Genomic DNA, 23,520 nt, shown 5'->3' with positions numbered 1-23,520 from the left:
ATCTCTTCTGCAACAGAGCGTAACAGGTTTCACTGAGGGGCGATAGTGTCACCCTCCCCTCCTCCTCTGCACCCGTGTCAGCATCTCACCCCACCCTGATCTCGCCTTCCTCTCCCTTTGCCTCATCAAGTTTCTCGGAGTGGAGAGGAGCCCGGGTGTTATCAGTTCCTGATAGTTATCGACTTACATTAAAACATAAGAGAGGGGAGAGGAGGAACAGGCAGATAGACAGGCAGAGGGAGGATGGAAACACAAACAGAGTGGGTGGTGATGGATACTAGCTTTCATCATCTGTAATCATGTTGTCCATCTCCATCTATAAATCACTGCTGCTTCTTCGTATCGCCGTTTAAAATCCGCCAGAGGAGAAGGAATAAGAGCTACAGAGGGAAACACTGGCGCTTCAAAATATTAAGAATAAAAATCGTGTTGCCCATGCAACAAAATCATTTGGTTACACGAGCCAAGTTTGTGATAAGGGATATGAGTTAAAAAAAAAAAAAAAAGTTACGTTTGGGAGGAACAAACTGCTGAATGAATTGGGTGTGAAGCTGGTGGATGCAGAGTCTGTTGGGTGTAGAAAATTGAAATTATGTTAATGAAAAAGCATTAAATATTGAAAAATATTACAGACTTTTCTTTCTGCAGAAGAGATTAGTCTTGATAGTAACTGCCTGGCAAGATGAAGGTGTGCATCTTACGTGCAATGTCAATGCAAACGTTTTGTAAAAGCAAAACATCCTCTCTGTTTCTTAATTTAATTAAATGAGAAGAAAAAAAACTTTGGCTTCTTGATAAATAAAATATTTGCATATTAAAATATACATATCAGACTTTTTTATTTTTGTTGCATCACCAACACACAAAAGTACAAGTTAGCAGGCATTGCCTCCCACTGGCTGGTGGATTCTGTCATGACTAAGCCACACTGCTGAACTATGGTAAACTTTTCCCTGTGAGGTAGCCCCCTAACGAAGCTCACATCCAGCATCCTGTAGTCCAGCTGTATTCCATTCAGTCCCACGAGGGCCGCAATCCAGCAAGTTTTCCATGTATTCCTGCTTCAACAGATTTGAAACTAAAAGAATCTAATGGCCTTTCAGGTTCTGCTCAAAGACTAGTTCATGTGAGTGAGCTGTGTTGGAGCAAGGGTACATGGAAAACCTGCAGGACTGCTGCCCTCGTAGGGGTGTAGGAGCACCCCTGCTGTAGTCTGAGTTCTCTCCAGCCAGTGAGTCAGGCCAGTGTTGACTCATCTTATGTCTTGCTCTTTTCCTTTTTCTGTCCTTTCCTCGCCTCCTCAGATAATGATGTCCTCTTGATTTTGTTGAATCAGTCACAGTGCACATTCTAAACCATCACCATGTTGATATCCAGTTGCTGGGAAGCGAAATGTTGCTTTAAAGTCATGCAGAAAGTGAAAAAAAAGTTGGGAAGTCTAATTTCCATACTTTGCAGGACAACAACGGCTCCAGGTATGAAAATAATAAAAGTCACTGTGTCATCAAAACAAGTCACAAATGCATATATTGAAAAAAGTAAAAAAAACAAAAAAAAAACATTATACATAGTGATACTTTATCAATGTCACTACCTCTGATTTATACAAAATGATATGTTTGAGAAGTGGATCAGATTGACAACCAGATACTCTGTGCATGCCTATAAGAAAATGTCTTGTTAACCATGACATGACACCCAATGGACCACAGGATGCTGCTGAATACACAAAATGCTTCCATGAAGACAACTTGAAGGCAACATTTGGGACCATCTTCCAGGATTGACAGTAAACTAAGACAGAAGTAACATCAATCTTTCAGAAATGACAATTAGTTATTACTTTGACAATTTCGTTGGTCCTACCAAAGTTTGCTCAACAACTGATTTACTTCAGCATTTTATGTGGTGTGCTGCAACGTGAAAGAAATTACTTCAGTCTCGGTCGTCTAAATATATAGTTTATTTGAGGAAACAGTAGGTAATGATGGAGTCTAATGACTTAAGTCATCAACTTTCAGGACCAAATCTACAAGATGCTGACGTTTACTTCTGTGAATAAAGTCTCTGGTTAAACTGGAGAGAATGTGGACCAGTTTGCCAGAAGAGGTTCTGAGACTCCAGGACAGAACCATGACCGTTTCTGTCTGAAAGCACACATTGACGTAAGGTTAGGTTTCACTGCTAAAGTTGAACAAATGATCACAGACTGAGATATGTTTCTGTCTCTGAGATGCAGTAGAAACATCGTATCCTGTTCAAGAAGAAAGGATCACAATGGACAGAGATCATGGAAGTGGTTGCGTTGCAAAAAGCTAGTCCAATGTTGACTGTTCTGTCTCTTTTCCCCCTTTTTGTGTCCCCCTTTAATGTCCTTTTGCATTTCTTTGCAGAATAAGCTAAAATACATATTCAAAACAAATGGTGTCTGGCTGCTTGCTAGCGTGTTCCTGCATAAAGCCAAACTTTATGTCAGGAATGTGGAGCTTTAAAGTTCATCATCGTAAATTGGATTTGGTTGAAAAAGAACAGGATTTGATTTGTGGGTCATTTCACCCAGGCTCAGCCCTTTTTCCTTCTCTCTTTTGTAAATCAGAAAAGGTCTCCATGCTGAGAAGTACAGAGAATTAGGTTTAAAGGACCATCTCCTTCATATTCAAAACTGTTTAACACACTGCATGGAGACAAGACAAAGCAAAACAAATGGAAAAAAAAAAAACACCAAACTATTCCATGAATAGTTAAAATGAGCTTGAACAGGAAGTATGTCTCAGAAATCCACCAGGAAACAGTCCCATGGAGGGCTCTACCCAGAGGCCAAATCTGTCTTCTAAATAAAGTCTATATTTATGATAAAATACGAGCTCATAAAAACAGCAGCAAAGTGAAAAGTTGCAGGCAAGGCAGGGTGGAGGCATGAATCAAGCACATGATTTTCATCCATGAGATGGAGATTTCAGTCCAATTTAAGACCATTATTCTTGCTTTTGCATCAGTTTCAAATTGTCGTTCAGGCAGCAAAAAGACCAGGTTAGGGTTAGGAAAAGATTGCAGGTAAGGTTTGAGACATTTTAGCAGCTTCTGTTTTCTTGGTCACACAAAGTATAAAAAAACAAATATACACCCAACAATTCTTCCGTATATGTCTATGTGTGTCCACTTGGCATTGTAATACTGCTGTCCTGATGAGAGCATAGACTGCTGTTCTCTTCCATAACCCACCCATCAGTTTTTTATAATTACAATCATTTTTAAACACATTTTTCCTTCAAATCATATTTTTCTTGCAGACCAGACTCAAAATGTTGAGCAGTCTGTTCTGTTTATGTTCAGAGTCATTACTGGCAATGAAGTGTATGTTTTCTGGAGATTATATGGTGCTGTAACTAGTTTGTTTATAATACACAGAAAATAACCTTGAAATTATTATTAATATTATCAGTGAAAGAAAACCGCTCCAGATATCCCCATCATTTTCCATAACAGATTTGTCCTTTACAGGGGTGCTGAGGCGTGTTGGAGCCTCTCAAAGCTACCATCAGGCAAGATGACAGGGTAAATCCTACATAGGTCACCTGTTTATTATAGGGACTAAGATTGTTGCCAATCCATCCAGCCATTTGAACTCAAACTAGTTCAATTTTGCCTTAAAGTCAAAAATAAAGTGAAGACTTTTGATACTTTATTGTCAGAGAGGGGTAAGAGGCGGGTTATTAATCCAAAATGTAGTGAGGTATTAAGTCTAATAGCCAACGGTCATTTATCCATTTAACAAAAATGCCATTTTGAAGTTTGAGAACTCCGTTAGTCACATTTACTTAAATAAAGTCATTCTTTGATTGACTATACTGGAAACTAATACAGTTTCATCAGGTGCACATATACACACACACACACACACACACACACACAACCACACACACCTCATCTTGCAGCATGCATAATCCAGAGCAAAGACAAAAGGGGAACAAGCTTGTGATAGCGATCTTGTAATGGATCAGATTGATTTAATTTAACGCGCCGGACAATTTCTCATTCTTATTCCTCGAGATGCCTCTGAATGGATTTTATGTGGGAGGCCCATTCAATTGTTCTCTTTCACCTCCACACGAGTCTCTCAGACAGTGAGCGAGAGAAAACAGTCAGACAAAGAAACAGACACACAGAGGGAAGCAGAAACATAAACTACCTCCACACTCTGCGTATTTGATCCCACGGTCCTTTTTCCGTTGACATTTTTTCCTCATATAAAAAAGGAAAGACTTTCATGCACTCAACGCGTTTGTGCTTGATGTCTGCTTTTCTTTGAAAGCTTCTCCTCGGAGAGGAGGGTGGCCAGTTTGGTTTTCACTTTCCCTTCCAAAAAAAAAAACAAAAGAACAAAAAAACGGAGAAGGGTTACTCCAGCCTTTTATCACTTTTATTGAATACTCATGCAGACAAAGGAGACCCAGTTTATTTATCCTTTGAGGGCCGAGGACTCAGGTTGAGGGCGGCGCTTTGTGCAGTGCGCCGTGCTGCTTGGAACAGTGGTAAAATATGCTGGAAATGCCTAGAAAACTCCAGGCCCTGCTCTCCCAGGAGAGCCTCATCTATAATAGGCCTGGCTGTTTCCCTCTGCTCCAATGCTGCAACTCTCTCCAAACATAAATCTCTGCTCCCCAAGCCTGCTCTTCCACTCCTTCACTCCCATTAGCTCCCACTCCTCCACATTCCACATCCACAATGTGGCATCTTCCTTCTTCTCTTTTCCTGCTCCCTCTTTATTAGTGTCTCCTCCAGCCTCTCTTCCTCCCCCAGATTTCTCCCCGTCCTCCTCCACTTCCCCTTTCCAGCTTCATCTATTCTTCCTCTCTCATGCTCCAACCCTTGCATTTACAGTATCCCATTGCACTCCCCAGCCCTGCCCTCCTCCTTTTTTTTCCCACTTTCAATAATCTTTTCATTATTTCTGTCCCCCTCGTCTTTGACTCATTCCCTAATCCTTTTGTCGTCTCATGTCTCATCCTCCCTTCTGCAATCCCGCCAGTGTTTCCTCCATCTATCTTCACCTTGTTTGACCATTTATCCCATTTTCTAGTCTCCTCCCGTCACCAGAATTTCTCTGCTAGAATTTCTGTTTTCATGATTTCTAGCTCTATATACACATCTCAACTCAACTCAACTCAACTTTATTTATAAAGCCCTTTAAAACAACCAGAGTTGAAACAAAGTGCTGTACACAATCAGCCAAAATGAAAACAGAATGAAATAGTTCAAATGCAAATAAATAACACAATAAAACAACAGGTCATACAAGGAATACGGAATTAAAACAATAAAACAAACTGAATGAATAGTAAGTGACAACCAATAATAAAAATAAACTAAAGCACACAGACCGGAAACTGTCTTACGTTGGGTTAAAGGCCAAGGAATGAAAATGGGTTTTAAGACGAGTTTTAAAAATGGACAGTGAGGAGGCTTGTCTTATGTGGAGGGGGAGCTCATTCCACATCCCTCTGTCCATTTCAAACATATGCTCTCTTAATATTCACTATGGTTTCCTGCTTGTGCCTCTTTGTCCTCTTCTAATCCTTTCGCCCATCTTACTTCCTTCATCCATTCATGCAGTTCCCGTCCTCTCACCTCAACTGCTCTGCTAGCTTTGTAAACCCAGGATTTTGACCTTCCCTTCGCCTCCAAATCTTTCATTCTAACTCCTGCTTGTTCTACAAACTAAATTTCCCTCCATCCTTTCTTTTGCCTGCTATCCCTCCAACCTCCTTTCTGGCTCCTACTTCTCCACATGTCCTGCTCCTCATTTCCCTCCAAGTCCCCTACTCCTCTATCATTCAGGCTGACATATCAGCCTGACTGACGGGTGTCAGTCCTAATACTGGTCGAAGCTCTCTGTCCGAATCTGCATACTCTTCGCTCTTTCACTTTCAAAAGAAACTTAGACAAAAAGAAAAGAGAGCTGAAGACGAAGGGGCAAAATTACCAGCATCGTTTTTTCTTTTCCAGATCACTAGCTGATTGAGGCATCGTAGCGAATTAGGCGACAGCAAATTGTGACGCTTATTTTATTCATTTATTTTAATTGCTGTTCTTTGTCACCTCAGATTACATCTCTCCAAGCGTAAGGATATCAGATCTGTCAGGTACTGGAGGGCTTTGAGATGAAGCCAAACACACACACACACACACACACACACACACACACACACACACACACACACACACACACACACACACACACACACACACACACACAAGCCCCCGCCTCCCATCATGTTGTTTGAAAGTCTGCTCTGCTCTCAAATAAGGCTTGTCATGCAATTTTTAATGAGTTTCATTTGCAAGTAGTGTTTTTCAATTGAAGTCCTTTTTTTTTTTTTTTACCCACCACCCAATTAGTCCAACAGAGTTATTCAATCTCATGTACTTGCTTTAATGGCACAATAAGTACAATGTGCCACTAATGGCCAGGGCCGTGAGTTTGATTCATCCTGAGGCCACTTCTGCAAGAAACGCTCATCAGTTGTAAAGCACCCTTAAGAGAGGCATGCGCAATGTCGGTAATTGTAATGTATGGAAATGGTATTGAAAAAGAAAAAAAAAAAAACCTCCTTACATGTATTTAACATCTGTTGAACAAGTGCTCATCTTGACCCACTACAGCTGGTCTGCAGGCAAAAGCTGTTCCTAAAGGCATTTTAAAAGTCTTAGACAACATAAACCTCAAGTTTAAAGTGTGTCATTTTACTACACGGGTTTCAATTTGGCTGTTAACGTCCAGCACAACTCTGAGTTCACAATATGTAGGAGGATAAAAGAGCAATTGGTGCGCTGGTTGTGGTAAAAGAGGTGCAAAGAAACTGTGAGCATTGACTTGTTGACAGAGTTCACTGCTTCTCACTATTCAGACACCAAAACCTGATGTACTGCAGCCATTGTTGCTGGTGTTTGAATTCTTTTTATCTTCTCATATTTATCTCAAAAACATCATGGTTTATGCAGGCATCTCAGATTCTGGTCCATGAGGACCCCCGTCCTGCAGGTTTGAACTGCTCCTCAGGGAAACATCTACAACCTGCAGGAACTGGGATCAATGGTTTGGTGTCAAGATTCTCTATACTTAATCCACCTTACAGACCAGAAGCTCAGTGATCAGAAATGTGTAGAGCAGGGGTGTCAAACTCCAGTCCTCGAGGGCCGGTGTCCGGCGGGTTTTTATCGTTTCCATCTACCAACACAGCTGATTCAAATCGAATGGATCCAGAAACTTCTTGTCAAGCTATTTATTCATTTCAGTCAGGTGTGTTGGAGCATGGAGACAACAAAAACTTGCAGGATACTGGCCCTTGAGGACTGGAGTTTGACACCTGTGGTGTAGAGACTTGATCTTCAGTTCAAGGACATTTCAGCGTTTTTATCACCTTATTGATTAACAGCTAATTTAACAAACAAAATAATTACCTTTGTCCTGTTCCTGCCACAAGGAAGGTGGAAAGTCATCCAAAATGTGCTTAAAATATGACTAGCAATTAAAAATAAAGCCATATCCACATGTTCATTCATTAAAACTATTTAGTTTTAATGTGGGAAATTTGAATAAGGAGCCCTTTTAGTCAACTTGTTCATTTTTACAGCTTCATCGTGTAGTTTCATCGCTGTCAACATCATTATTTATCATCATAATAGTTTTTCAGGCGAATAACAACCTGATCACCTAATTATTATAGTATGAAAAAACTATAGTTCTCATAAAAAAGGCAGCTGGACTTATATTAATAGTCTGTTTTCCAGCTGGAGCTGCAGGAAAACAATTTAAAAAGCTTTCTGCAGACAGCAGCATACCTCCATCCTCAGCGTGGCGTGTTGTCAAATCTCACTTTTTTTTTTGCTTGCTTCTTATTCGTCCTCTGACATTATTTTAACCACTTTTAATATTTGCTAACTGTTGCTCTGCATCTTCCTCACTTGAAGTGTGCATATAGAAGCCACACTAAGCTAGCGTGGATGCCCAGCTGTTCCCATTAGCACGATGCGTTCACTTGACTGGTAAAGAAATGGGATTTCTCACAGCTTGATCTTCCGGTCTTCAATCAGGCAGGTAAGTTTGATAAGACGGTCATTTCTGATCAGGAACGGAGCAGGCTCTGCATGTTTGGTTTAGTTTTTGAAGCTAAGAAATTATGGTAAAACTGGATCATTAAAAAAAGGAAGATAATTCATGAGTTTGAAATTTTGTCAGATTTGAAAGTGTTTGCTTTACACGTCACATAAATGGGGAGCCACAAATATGACCAGTTCATATCCAGCTCAGTTTCTCTGATCCGATCCATCCATGAGTGAAAGAGTTAAATAAATAAATAAACAGTACTTGTCCTATACAGGTCTACCTCCAATACTTTATGTATAGAATAAATCTGTAGATCAGTAATAAAAGAAACACCTGTGATAAAATTTCTTTTAACGGTGCGATTAACGCATGTGCTGTCTGCAGAGTTTCAGATGCAGAAATAAGGTTGTGGTTCTCCTGCAGAAATGAACACAGAATGGGTCTTCTAAATGGACAGTTTAGCTGTAAAGACCTGCAAGTTGCTTCTCTGGATAAGTCTCAGGGAATTTTATAACTACTGTTGAAGTTTTTTACGTTACTACTTCACACGTGTTGCGTCTCAAATAGCAGCTGCTGCACTGCGCAGATCATCAGTGATCCGGCCTCTGATGACAGTCCGCGATGGACAGTTTCTGTTAAGACTGGCTGTGTTTAAACAATCCGGGAGTTATGTGGTCACAGGACTCGGTACGAGAGTACCAAGTCAGAACCAGCATTATGGCTCCATCGTAGGTACCTGTATTTTCATATAACGGAGGTACTGGAAGGTGTTGATCTGCCAGTTGAACCAGCTATGACACATTAAGAAATAACTAAATCACTTAAACAACAAATGATGGCTTGCCATGAAGTCAGATCACTGTTCATCGCTGTATAATTTTCCATAAATGATTGAAATGGCAAAAAAACATGCTGGACAGAAAAAAAGTGATTTAATAAATCTCCCGGTGAAACTTTCTATTCAGAGTTGCTGCAAATACTCTTAAAGTTCAGATTTCAGATAGCATATTGACGTTAACAAACCTATATAGAAAGTAAATCCATTTTTTAGCCGTAATATAACTTAGAAATGTATACAAGACCGATGATCATATCTATATTTATTTATGTAATTGTTCATGTTGAAACTTTGTTTATTGTAGTAAAAAGCAGAAAGTTTGTTTTAATTATTTGCTGGCAAAATGCCACTGGGGGCATTTTTTATCTGTTCAGATTTCTACTTTGTAAAGAAGTGAATATTTTAAAAATATTCTGATAATTTTACAAGCAGAAACTTTTCAGCAGCTGATCTGGATAAACCGGAGAAGCTAAAAATGGTGCTGGAGCCCTGCAGATTATTCAATCCTGTTTATATGTTTATTTCTTAATGAAGGTGACGTCAGAGTGCTATATGCCTCAGAGTCTACAAAAGGGTTTTGTGTGCATTTATGATAAATTCAGAGACATATACAAAATCCATGATTAATATACGATTAATTGCGAGTTAACTCAAGATATTGAGAATATTGGGGTTAAAACTTTTCATCGACTGACGGTACTAAAAAAAAGTAATACTAATATGATGCTAGGTCAGAAACAACAAGAGATATATTATGAATAAAAAACATTTCATTTATGGACTGCATTAGAAATTAAACAGATTTGCCTGTCATGAAAACAAATCAAAATAAATTCATAAAGGGAATAAATGTAATTTTGAGACTAAAAGTATGATAAAACTCATACACCGGCTTCAAAGCCCAATCAGCCATTATAACGGCTGAATGGATGACAGACTGAATCACCAGCCATTAAAAATAAATGAATAAAACAGGACACTGGAGTTTGTTTTCAACCATTAATGACTTCTGTGTGCATAATAACTATCTGGAATAATGTTATTCAGTCACAAAAGGAGGAAAAAACAGAAAACATGTGAGGTGTAAATTTAGTATTGGTCTTTTTTAATGTAATTTAATCAGGCATAGTGACAGACATGCCAAAATTATTGACACTAATGAACAGAAGTGGTTCAAAAACTGAACCTTGAGGTCCACCACATGAGAGGGGGGTGTAAAAGACTTGAGTTCAACAACCTGAGAGCTGCCAGAAAGATTTAAACCTGTCCAGGGGGATGTAAGATGGTCAGACGGTGGCTAATCTGTTCATGTGGATCATGTATGAAACTGTGTCACAAGCTGCACTGAAGTCAAAGAGGATGAGGATGCTGAGGAATCAGCAGCCATGAGAGGGTCATCAGTGATTTTAACAAGAACAGCTTCAGAACTGTGAGGTGGACGGAGGCCAAAATGGAACTTTTCATACAGAATAGAGAAAAATGTCATCATGACTCTGGAATGCAACAGTTTTTTTTTCAGTAGTTTGGCAAGAAAAGAGACCGAAACTCAGAAGGAGACTGTTAAAGTTGTCGGGGTCACCAGCAGGTTTCTTGAAAATTGTTATTACTGGTTTAGGAGCTGAGAGACAAAACCAAAGGCGACAGCAGAATGGATGATTGTTTGATGTCACTCCAGAGATAACCACGACCGGTCAGCTTCTCTCTGAACAGATTTCAGTTTCATGAATATAAAGGCAATGTGTCACATGATGCCAAATGTAAACAATTCTAAACGCAAATTTAAATTTTAGAGCCGTGAAATCCCAGTTATTAAAAAAAATGTGAAGCTTTAATAGAAAGTTGAAGCATTTGCTGCAGAAGAGCAACTATTTATTACTGTATTCATATATTGTTTGCATCTAAGGTTAAAATGCTAAAAAAAAAAATACACATCATGGCTTCTTTTGTGATATTTAACCATCAGTTAGAAAATAAAGGTATGCATGTGAAAAGCAGGAATGGCCAGATTGGTTGGAAATTCAATAAATACTCTTACAATAAATCCCCATTCTCAGGCGACACAGATGAAATTTGATTAAATCATGTTTAGTTTCATAAAAAAAAAAAAAAAAGAAAAATGCTGTATCCCCTGTAATACGACAACATCCAGGTGTGTGTTGTGTATTTTCTGGAAGCTTTTCATGCTGTAAATACCAACACATCTCTAACTTTACCCACTAACCCCACCTGAGAGTATTTTTGTTCTTCTATGATTCAGAGGGGAATTACACAACTGTTTGAGGGCGTAACAAAGAGCTTTTCATACAATCTACAGCTGTAATAAGTTACAGGAAAGGGGAATTTTGGGGGGAGTCTGAAGGGACTCATGGTCCCTTCAGCTCCCAATTAAAAAACACTAAGAAGTCAAATGTGTTATAGTTTCAGATGTCTTGAGAGTATTTCTGGACGAGAAGTAAAACATTCCCAGAACTTAAGACAAACCCGTTCGCTTGTATGGAAGTGATTCTAAATATATCTTCAGAGACCTTTCCGAGGATCCCTGTGCCCTCTGGAGCCCAATTTGGTTGTAAATCTTTTGCTGATGTAAACCATCAAACATTGATGGTCCAGCTGGGTTGCTGGTAAAGTGGAGACTGAAGCCAAAAGAGCTCTTTCTTTTCCTCTCTCTGTGCTTCCTGAGCTCTCCTGCTCTGTCTCTGTTTATCCTCAAACATCCCCTCTTGTCAACAGATTAGGAGTGAGCCCCGCTGTCTCTTCCTTTCTTCGTCTCTCTCTGCCTCCATCTATCTGTCTTTTGGCTTGTCTCTTTACATCTGAGCCTCTGCTCTATTCTTGTGACGGGAGAAAAGAGAAAAAGGAGGGCGGGGGGTGGGGGGGGGCAAAGTAGAGAAAGTGTATATGTGTGTGTGAAAGCGAGCGGAGAGAGATGGGACAGGTGCTTGCGGTGCAAGAATCGCTTTACTTGCCTTGCTTGCATGATCAGGCTGCAAAAAATGTTCGGCTCAAGCAAAATTGCTGTTCAGGAATCGACTGTGAGAATAAGCTTCCTCGCCCGTGGCCAGACTGGTGCTGGCAGCACAGCGGCAAGTGGCTACATCAGAAACACACACACACACACACACAGGGGCCGGATGGTAATTACAGGGACCGGCAGATGCGCGGTCAACCACACAGAGATGTAGTTGGTCTGTGTTAGGCAGCCAGACACACCACCAGGCTGAGGAGTGAATCAGGCAAGTCTGAGCTATCAGCAGTGGAGAGCAGGAAGCAGACACCTGGAAGAGTCCAAACAGGCTAAACACACATTAGGCTGCATGTAGGGGACGGGTTCATGCTGATCACATTTCCAGGCTTACACCGGCTCAGCAGGAGGAGCTGATCGGATGCTCTGCTCCGGTCTCTCCATCCGTGTCCTTCATCGCTCCCTGATCGCTCGTTTCTGATCATATCTGTTCCACTTTATTACGTCCTGTTTTGTTCCTTTGTGTCTGCTCTGGCTGCCTTGTTGTTGTTTTCTGCTTTGTCCTTTTTTTTTTTTTTTTTTTTCCCTTTCTTTGTTTAGAAAATCCATCAATTCAACTCTCTCTTTAGTACAAGAATAATCACACTGCTCTAATCTACTTTGTCCAAGTCGGATCTCTCTTTCATCCAGATTACAACCAATATGGATGGATATTATCCAGTTATGGCTTCCTTTGACTAGCAGTCTTGTGTCATGGCTGTGAGCTGATGTAATCTCATGCACTCTGTCCTAATCTTGGACCTGCGATGTTCAGATTCTGGCAGATTCTTCCCACAGTACATCTATCACTTTCCACTCAGGTGGTCAGCTCTGCTCCATCCTGGGAGCCCCTCTGACTGTCTGTCTGGGCAGATCATCATCTGTGGCTCATCACACCGCCTGCCTGCGGCAGGGGACCCAGGTGCTGAGGCAGGTACACACACACACACACACACATAAACACTAACACATACACACACATATATGGTTGAATCGTTCACATCAGGCCACCTCAATTAATCACCCCTGTCTTTGGAGCCGTGACTGCCCTCATACACAAACACACACTCATCCACCTTTTGGCTGAGGTGTACGTGTGAGTGTGTGAATGTGTGTGTGTGTGGAGAGAAAGTGAGGGCAATCTATCAAGGTGATCGATAAATAGGGACATTAATATTAGTAATGGGACTCCTCTCCAGTTCAGTGAATATGTCTCCGTCTTTAAGGTAAAATATGAATTTTTCTTGGCACCTGAAAGCTTGCAGCAGGGACGCGCGCGCGTGCACGTGCACGTACTACTCTACCTGCATTCTAAGAGGATGCACTGCTCTTTCTAACTCTCGCGCCACAACACACACACACACACACAGTCTTCCTCTCTCGAGGGACACTTTCACTGGTCTTTTACTCTCCTACTCTCACACACAGAAAAAAGGCTGAAGGTATGCACGTGCCTGGCGCGTGCATGCCCTATCCGTGTACGAGCTGAAAATTGATCCAGTGTGACTCATGTTAAAGCCCAGCGACCAGACTGTGCATCAGATCCTCATCCTCATCAATCATCCCCAGCTGGCAGCTTATGCGCAAAGTGTGTGTTTGCTGCGTGTGTGAGCTCGCGCGCGCGTGCGCCTGTGTTTGACCCTCACTGCGTTTCTATGTGTCATCCAAAATGTAAGCATTCATGCGTTGCAAAGGTCACGTCAAAGCAATGTCGTGTGCAGATGCTCCTCATCTCTCTGCCGCTTTAACGCGTCATTAAGGAAAACGGGACATTTAAGCAAAGACACCCCCCCCCCCCCTCCCTAAAAAAAAAAAAAAAAAAAAAAAAAAATAACACCCCCAGACTCCTTTTACTTTCACGTCTATGGGATGTGATCACGATGTCCAGGTCAGTAGCAATCAATCAGTCGTTCCAGACATAAACACACAGCATCCATAGTGGGAGTGCAGCCAGAAGAGCCACAAAGCGCACAGCCGCGCGCACAAAGCTGACAAACCAACAACAGCAGAGGGCAATTTAGGCGTCCAAAACAAAACTTTCCGCCATCGCTGGTGTCCTCACAAGTTGTGGTTCCTTCAGCCATCACTCACCTTGGTTCAAAGTGATCGTCAAAGTTAAGATCCACAAGGCTGGCATGGTTCAGCCGAGCGCGCTCAGATTCCTCCCCTCGGCTCTGCTTCCCCAAAAACACACCATCAATTCCTCCCGACCGGGTGAATTTAGCTGGAATCCTCTTTGAGTCATGGGAGTGAAAGAAGACACATTTAGAGGATAAAATATCCCATGCCCCCTCTTTTTCCCCCCTTTCTTCTCCTCTCTGTTCAACTACTTCCCTGCTTTTCCTGCGCGTAAAATAAACCTGCCTCCACTTTTTCCTCGCTTTTCTCAGTCTGCGCCCCTTTTCCTCTGCTCACATTTAAACAGTACTGAATTCCTCTCTCCCTCTCTGCCCCTTCTTTCACAGACAATCAGTAGCACACACCCCCTCCCTCATGGACCCCCCCACGCCGACCCATCGCAGACCGGAGGAGGAGAGCGCTGCTGTGGCCGCGACCGGAACTGCGCGTCATCGCTTTTACACAGGAAAACTTCACGTTTCATCTCTATGTATGCTTTTAACACTCGTAATACATGTAGACATTTAATAAGCATCTTTTATTGACTGAAATTAATTTTGAAAGAAAAAAGAAAAGCTGTCCTGTTGCAATTAATTATTATTCCAGTTCTTGTACCTAAACAGTTTTTAGATGCATGTGCTTGTTTATTAAGGAGCTTGATACTGACTGATGACACATTAAAGTATAGAAGGTCCTTAACCCAAAAACATGAACCATTGAAGCATTGAGTCTAGGACAGCTGAACAAACAACCAATTTAAATATCTTCTTTGACAGCATCTTGTCACAAAGACATAATATGTGTTCCCATTTCATAAAGTCCTTCTAGATAATGCCAAGTACAAAACTATAACAAAGAAGCATCAGGTCTAAAAAACTGCAGATGAACGGCATCAGAGTAACGTCTTTGTGGAACTGTGGGTTCCAACAAAGACCTGACACAGGGCGTGAGATATGTATCCAGTGAAACCTCATCAGAGATGTTCTCTTTCAAGAAGCCATTTTAAAGGAAGGGAAGCAGGAAGAAGAGGCAGAAGTTTGCCAAATGACATAAGAAGTGTGCTGATAATCAGGGGCAACAGCTCCTAAAGAGTGATGAATCCTCCCCAAAGCCCAGACTGAAATATTATTGAAGTGGTGCAGGAATCGCTTGACGGAGCAGAACAAAATGCAGCCAACATCCACAGACAAGCTTTGAATAGAAGCCTGAACTGTTCCCAAAGACTACTGAAAGAAATGAGAAGAAATCCAACTCAGAGCGTTCAGACTGTGATGAAGAATAAACCTGATCTCGCTGAACATTGATGTACAAGATGTTTTGCATAGTTTGTTTTACTTTGCTGTGTTTCCATTTATGGTTGAACAACTCACCCACCTGTCCCACCTGAGAACTAGACTTCTCCAAATCACTGTGTGTGTGTGTGTGTGTGTGTGCGTGTGTGTTATCACCTCAAAGCGTTTGTAGTGAAACACTCTGATCATAACAATCACATTTTTACACTTTTGCCACTCCTGACTCTAAAGAGGTGATACAGAAGCATCCAAACTCAAACCAGCAGATTCAGAAACATCTTCTACCCACCAGGCTGCTGAACAGCTGACACACTGCTCAGCTTGTGGTAATTTATACACAAAAATCTGCCAAATTCGCACTCATTGTATAGTTTTATATTATATTCTATGTTCTATTATATGAAATTTGATATATATTTTCTTTATTTTTCTAGTTTTATTGTATCTTACACTTTATCTATGGACTACTCAAGCACAATATTTGTTTGTATAATACTGAAGGGGCTCTGAGTAACAAATCATAGCCGCAAATATTATTTCTTTAAAATCTATGACAACAAAAACCTTGAGACTTTGTTTTATTTAAGTATTTTCCAAACAGTTCTACTCACAGAAGGTTTACCATATAAACGCTTTAAAATTTCATCTCACTTCATTCATCTTGGCCCATCACACTTGTTGAGTTACATTTCTGGGCAACAAACTGATCTATTTGAATGCATCATACTTTGTAAACCAGAAATCTATTTTCATATAAAAAGAAAAACCTCTTTACATTTGTTTGTTTTGAGCGCACAGTCAGAAAGACCCGTCTGTGTGAACCCTGTGATTGTAATTAACTACAAGCATGTGCAAAGAAAAAAAAGGCTGATCTTTACCAGAACAAACATTTGGTAACAATTTACCCCAAACCGCAGCGCAAAATAAATAGTTGGAGGCAGAGAAAAGATAAGAGGAACACAAAAAGGCTACAGACAGAGTTCAAAAGACTCTTTTATCAGAAGGATATCTCTTGTAGAGAAGAAATAAAGCATTATCTTATAATTGGTTTTGGTTAGAGGACGTGTTTTCATGCCATTATGGAATATATTTTGATTAAACAGGAAAAGGAAACGTTTCAATGGCTTTCCATCTTATTATCAACCAGTAATAGACCTCTTCAAAACAAATGGATTTCATACACTTTGTTGTACTGCCCTCTGTTGGACAGTTTTATTTTAGCTACATGACATCTGCTAATGACTTCTATCACATTGGATTTGTAACCAGTGTAAAGACATACTTCTTTTTATACTGAGCTTGTATGAAGGACATTTTCATATTCACCATATTCAGAAAAAAGAGTGTTTTCAAAACATCTTAAATGAGCCTGTTGGGTTGGGTTGTTGTCATGTGTACTTTATGTACTATTTAATTATTTTGTTTTTCTTTCGTCATAATAAGGAAATTCTGAAATGACGTAAAGACTTCAGAGATAACCCCACCTTGTAATTCAGAGAGACTTCACACCAAATGAACATTTAAATTCAGTAATATGTGAACGACAGGAAAAACCAGCGACAAGCAGGTGAAATCAACCCAAATGCATGTTTATTGAAGTCAACAACTCAACTGTATTCTAACAAAAGGACCCGAGTAAACAAAAAGCAAATACTTCATGAGCGTAACAGCCAACAGACAGGAAACCCACCATAGCGAGTAGCAGGGTGGTCGCATTGATGACATCATCCACCGTTGTACAAATTAACATAAATGACAGCACTATTTCCAGGTGATATGGATATTTACTCAAAAGAAGGAAGACTTTTCATCCCCAAAACAAGGAACAGAAACAAAAAAAAACAAACAAACAAAAAAAAAAACCATGAGAAATATTTTTGTCATCGAAATAAAAACACTTTTGTAAATGCAACACATTTTAAGAGTGTCTCCAGAGTTTGTTTGGGTCATTTAATACACACCTCACACTCATACACAAACACACATACACACACATATGCTCAAATACACTACAGCGACAGGCCACATGCCTGCTGCGCATGTCCAGATATGTGTGTGGATGTGTATGGACCCTAAAGCGTGTGTGCAAAGTGTGTATGGGTGCGTATGTACGAGTTTCCAGAAAAGGCAACACTATATACATGAAAATATATAAAAATGGTCATTGAAACAATCAAATAGGCAAAAATAATTTCTAACATTCAAGTTTTGGAGAATCTAATTACAAGAAAAAGGAGATGATTATCAATTTAAATGAAAGAAACACATTGAAGATTATGCACACCTTAAGAAAAAAAAAAAAGGAAAAAACATAATTTAAAAGTCAATTTATTCTTCCTACAAAAAGAAAAGACATGAGTGGCAGCTAGTGTGCAACTGCCTGGAGAGGAGTTGGTGAGTCAGGTGGAGGGGCAGTACTGCTCAAACTGACTGAAGAGGGAGAAGAAAAGCTGTTGTTTGCCGGCATCTGGTGCCAGCTGGCCAAAACTGCATTTAATGAGCAATAAAAAAAGACTGACTGCATGTCCCAGTTCAACACAACTATACCCCTACGTGATTTTCATGTAGCAGTGGTGGAAAAAAAACAGGAGAATGAGTCCTACTTTATGGGTTCGCCTGCAGTGTTGAAGAGGTACAGACGGATTTAACTGGGGCACAGGCTGTGTTTGCAGATCAGAGGACAGCAGAGAGGTCCGGCGGGCAGACCGCCGCTCTTGTCTCGGGAGAGAAGCCAGTCGGCACTTCTCATGTCCAACAGTATCTACAGTTTCCAACTGTTTCTCATGCAAGCTACATGCTAGCACATTAACTAAGACGAAGGACAGGACGATAAATTACAAGCAAATACAGGTCCATTAGTTTTTAAGACACTACACTTTGAGTATGAGGCAGGTATTCCTTTCTCTGTTTAAAGAGTAGAGTTAGACTGAGGCTAAATACAGTTCAATGCTAACATCTTCAAAGTGTACAACCAGCTCTGACAGACAAAGCTAATCCTCTGGTCTGCAGACATGATAGCAGTGAAAAGCTGAAGAGTGATATCGACAGTGTTGTGAATTCTTGAAACGTTTCGCGTGGTTGAGATCCAGCTGTCACAGACTGGGAGGTGGGGTGCATCCTTGAGGGGCCATCATACCTTTACATTGCTAACACAAAGTGACAGACCAACATGTCTGGATACATACAAACCTCCAGCCAAGAATCACCAGGAAACCCAATGTGCATGTCTTTGGACTTACAGAAGAAGCACCCAGAGGAGAAAACATGCAAACTCCACACAGAAAGGCCTCGGCTGACCAGCAGGTTTGATTTCGAGACCTTTTCTAAAGCGGTAAAAATTCAAACCACTTTGCTGCCGCACCGCCCCCCACACACACCCAAACCCTACAAAAGAATCCAAACACCATTAAAATCATCTTCAGCATCACATTAGCCAGCAAATATTCCAGCTGACAGCTCTTGGAAGAAAAACAACAGCTGACCCTGCTTCAGGTCCTGTTACCTGGTACAGTTTTGCTAGCTTATAAACCTACGAGTTCAGCTACTTTTTTAAAGCAGCCAGCGTTGAACTGACAATGGAGGGAAGGGTATGATAAAAAAAACAAAACAATCCCTGAACATTTCCAATAAAGGTGAGCAAACACTATCACAGACACTGTCTATGGGTAGACTGACAACAGCAAATGGGTTCCTCTCCGAAACACTCCCACAAAGCCGCAGAGCGCACACATCTAGAGGCGCTACTTCTACCAAACGTCTACGTGGGCCTCTGAAGGAGACAAAGACCAGCAAGGAGAGTCGGACATCGATCGGAGATGGAGGGGGATGAAAGGAGGAGACGGGGTGAAGGTGGATCAGGACACAGACAGGCTGATTGATTAAAGTATGAAAACAAATGGACGAGTGGAGAGGAGGGAGAGAAGGAGAAGAGGATATTCAAGTTCCTGAATGACTTTCTTCAGCGGTATTGCTGCCCAGACTCCAGCTCGGCTCCCTGCCTGCCAAACTGAACCTTGGCTTGTGTACAATCTGCAGCCCGGAGCCTCTTAGTTTGATTGCAATCAATTTCCATGACTGAGCCAAGTGGAGCTCGCCGCTGCCAAGGCAAAACCCCAACCTCAATAAAATACCGTTCGTTTATGGGAACCTTTTGCTCAGCTTGTGCTAAGTCCTGCTCGAAATAACACACGCAAAAATGTTTACCAATGTCTTTTTTTTTTCAGCCAAGAAGTTTGTGTTTAATGCATGCAGGCAGTCCTGTTTAGCACCGTACTGGAAAAATAACAAAGCTTTTCCCCGTTCCAGTGCAGCAAATGAAACCTATGATGTCACTAATCAGCAAATATAGCGACAGGTAGCCTCGCCAAGACAAGAGGTGCTGCAGGGGGAGGGAGATGGCTTCAGCAGGGCCAAGTGGAAGGAACGCCACATCAAGCACAAGCACCAGGCAGTGGAACTTTAGTATCACTCCATTAAACTCTTGGAAACCTTTCGAAAACTGCGTTCGACCAAGTTTTTTTAAAAATATTTTTATTGTTGCTACAAATCAGTGATTGGGAGCAGAGAGGCGGGCAAGCAGGGAGGTAACTGGTGGGAAACAAAACAACATGTAAAATTTAAACCTCAAAAGTCAAAAAACACAAAATGGAAACTAGCTTTATGGACTTCCGGACTGACAAAATGACGCACACTGTAAACCGTTAATACTGACAGTAATACACCGATGAGAGGAAAAACTCTCCCAAAGTTTCCAAAAACCAAAAAAAAAGGAGTCAAAGAGCAAAGAAAACCAGAAGGAAACATTCTTCATACAAATATTTGCAGTTAAGGTTAGTTTTCATCGCAATACCGTTATTTTTACATTTCTTTTTTTTCCCCAGTTATTGATAGTTTAAACTCCGCATTTCCACGCATGTAATAAAAACAGGCAGGCCATTTTTTTTTGAGTATATAAGGAACTGCAATGCAGTAACAGACTGTATGAGAGGAGAGAGGGAGCTGCAGAGAAAAGAGACAGAAGGTAGAAACAGGACAGAGAGTGTATTTACAGCACATCAAACATTTTCTGTCAAGTAAAAAGAATGCTATATAATTCTATATATATTTATATATATATATTTATATATGTATACTGGAACCCCTCAGCTTGCTAGCAAAGGTGGGAATGCTATTTTTGCACTAAAGTTGCATGTTTTGTGATGGTGCATTGTGGGAAAAAACTAAGGGTGCATACCAGGTGGGGATTTGTGAGGATACCGGAAGAGGTTTGATGGCATAAAAAGATTAGACAGTGACGGAAGGAGATTATGTTTGTCAGCAATAATTTTGTTTAGATGGATTTCTTTGGGAGGAGGATGTTTACAGGGGGCGGGGGGCATGCTGCCTTGTGTTGATGGAGAGAATGAGGATAGAAAGATGGAAAGACAGGCATGGTTGGGTTGAAGTGTGGAGACGGATGGGGAGATTTAAGAAATGATGTGTCATTTAAAGACGTCAAGATGTGACTTGCAATTTAGCTTTTTCTTTTCGCTCCACTGACAGGTAAAGAGAGGGGTGCGTGGCGACATGCTAACGTGTCAGGAAAACTGAGAGGAAGCCCGTGTTTGTTAATCTGAGCGTCTACGAGCGTTCAAGTCTGTGCGAAAATAGATCCCCCCCTCCAAACTGACTCATGTATGTATGCTTGTGTGTAGAGTGTGTGACTTCAGTTCATCCGAATGTCAGTGCAAAACATCACTTCCCTGTATCAATGCAACGATGGTAGTTGAAGATCAACTTGTTGCTTTATCCCACCCACAGTTCCTTTCCTCCCATCCCCTCCCACTATCCCTTCAACAGAGTGACAAACTGAAGTGCTGTGAAAACAAATGGAGGTTTATTTTCCTTCACTCCTCCCCCTTTTTCTTCTACTTCCATGTCCCTCCAACTTTTCCTCTTCCTTCTCCTTCTCCTCCGCCTCCTTTTCCTTTCCTCCACCACTCTGTCCTCCTGTCTAGATGAAGTACTCCTTCTTGTCCTCTGCTCCAGAGTGGCCTCCCTCTGCGTTGATGATAGCTGTGTCGGCGTCCGGGGCGTCATCTGAGCCCTTGGCCTCGTGGGTCAAATATGTTCCTGTGGCATGAGAAAGGAAGGAAAGGAGACCCACTGAGCAAGAAACAAGAGGGGAAAGGCAAGGAGCAATAAGACTGCGGTGACAGTACAAGTTGACCAGTGGGAGTAAGGCTCATCATGGATCCTAGTTTGAGTGTTCTGTTTTCTGATTGTTATTTTAGCTTCATAAGTGCTGAAATTATTCTCATGTTGTTTTCTTTAAGCTTGTACATAAGGAGGCAACTGATTGGCCAGGAAATAGAAGAAAAATAATCAGCACAACACATCTTCTTTGACCATCTGTAATTAAAAAGCTGGTTTATTGGAGCAAAGCAGAGCAGTATTGTTAGTTTGTTTAGCTGTGCAAGTTATTATCACTAGAAACATCAAGATTTCTATTTCTCCAGCAAATTTCCCCCTCCCTTACTGTAGTTAATTACTCACTTACTGACGTATTGCTTTTTAAATCAGTTAGTCCGCATGTTGTTTCTTCACCAAGATTATAAATACAAGAAGCATCTAACGTTCCCTCCAGTTCAGATCAGTAGAGATGATACATTTTTCGCCACACTATACCATGCTGGTTTGTGCCATTATGACTTGTGTGGTGGAAATTATGCACATAGTGTAATTTTAATATGTTACTCCTTTATTAAGCTTCTTTTATGTAGTACAAAATATATATTCTGCATAGTTTAGAGTAGTTCAGAAAGCTTGCTTTAGTAGGTTCATGCATAAAACTGAATGTTCTGTTCAAGGCCTTTTTCAGCTTTGACTGTTGTAATCTTCAAGCTGGCAGTTGTTTTGACTAGTGCTGCCTTGTAAAGGTTATTTGTGTATCCCTAAAGATTGCTGTAACACCCTGAGCAGGGGCAGAGCTCTCGAGACCTCTCGCTCGCAACAACCGTGCATTGTCAGTAAACTGGACAGAGCATGGTTGAGCTCTACATTTATTTCTCATCAGATAAATTCCATGACAGTTTGGTGTCAGAAGTGGGATCTCACGTGTTGCCGCCGGGACTGGACTGAGGGGCAGGCCGCCTGAATCCAAACAGAGTTTTTTTTATTCCAACATGCCTTTTAGTTTTTATCTATGCAGCTGCTGCACACTTGAATTTCCCTTTAGATTAAAGAATAATTACCTCAACAGGATCTCTATGATTATAATCACATATGTTGTCAAATTTGTGGCATCTGTCATTTAAAATGGAGTCCTGCAAAACTGATGAGATCAAGCTTGATGTGTAGTCAACTGTTTCAAAGTTTTTACTTCTCATATAACATAAACATTTCAACAAGTTATTTAATTATGCCTGCATTCCCACAATGCTATTCTTTTAAACCAATCACAATGCTCTTGGGTGGAAATAAACCCAGGGAGCATTGCTATACACTATATTGCCAGAAGCACTGGGAGCCTCAAATCACTGAAGTCAGGAATTCTAATTACAATCCATAATGACATGGATGAGTGGTTTTGGTGCGGATAAATTTGACTGGCCAAGTCAGAGTCCTGACCTCAACCCTGGAGAAAACCTTTGGAGGGAATTTAGAGCTGAGACTGTGAGCCAGGCCTTCTCGTCTAACATCACTGCCTGACCTCACAAATGTACTTCTGAAAGAAAGGAAATTCTCATAAACACACTCCTTAAACTTATGGAAAACCTTCCCAGAAGAATTGAAGCTGTTAAAGCTGCAAAGGGTGGGCCAAGTCCATATTAAACCCTGATGCATTAAAAATGGGATTTCATTAAAGTCCATGTGTGCATAAAGGCTGAAACCCCAATACTTTTGGAATATAGCATATATGTTTGGTTTTTGTTGTTTGGCTGTGTTTAGGCACCCAAACTATTTTGTTAGAGGAAACAATTTAATGGTTTGGTTGAAACAAGACCCTTTCACAACATTAACCACATGTCTGCAGGCTATTTCCTCCCATCTGTAGCTTGCTTTTCTTCTATTTTCTGTTAACAGAATGTTGAGTCCTGCTAATACAGACCACACATTATATTTGAGGGGGGTGGCGACTTAAATATTGATTGTCTTTATCCCTGTAATTGATCAACACTAACTG

At 40.9% G+C, this 23,520-nt stretch overlaps 2 protein-coding genes across 3 annotated transcripts in view; both read right to left on the bottom strand.

The window, feature by feature from the left end:
• kirrel1b (kirre like nephrin family adhesion molecule 1b) overlaps positions 1–14,110 on the bottom strand; it is a gene marked incomplete at its 3' end in the record, with an annotated part of 98,715 nt that extends 84,605 nt beyond the window's left edge. For both annotated transcript variants that reach the window (XM_079244447.1, XM_079244448.1), the window contains exon 1: positions 14,038–14,110. In XM_079244447.1, coding sequence (XP_079100573.1) covers positions 14,038–14,083 — 46 coding nt within the window. In that variant the 5' untranslated portion in view covers positions 14,084–14,110. The remainder of the gene's footprint in view (positions 1–14,037) is intronic.
• Positions 14,111–21,348: 7,238 nt separating this feature from the next.
• Positions 21,349–23,520, bottom strand: part of cadm3 (cell adhesion molecule 3) — a gene marked incomplete at its 3' end in the record, with an annotated part of 118,847 nt that continues 116,675 nt past the window's right edge. Inside the window, exon 10 of the mRNA XM_079243692.1 lies at positions 21,349–21,467. Coding sequence (XP_079099818.1) covers positions 21,349–21,467 — 119 coding nt within the window. The remainder of the gene's footprint in view (positions 21,468–23,520) is intronic.

Source organism: Telmatherina bonti (assembly GCF_933228915.1).
Source record: "Telmatherina bonti genome assembly, chromosome: 7".
NCBI classification, from domain to species: domain Eukaryota; kingdom Metazoa; phylum Chordata; class Actinopteri; order Atheriniformes; family Telmatherinidae; genus Telmatherina; species Telmatherina bonti.
Note: the sequence above shows the minus strand (reverse complement) of the source record. Positions and strands in the feature narration are given on the sequence as shown.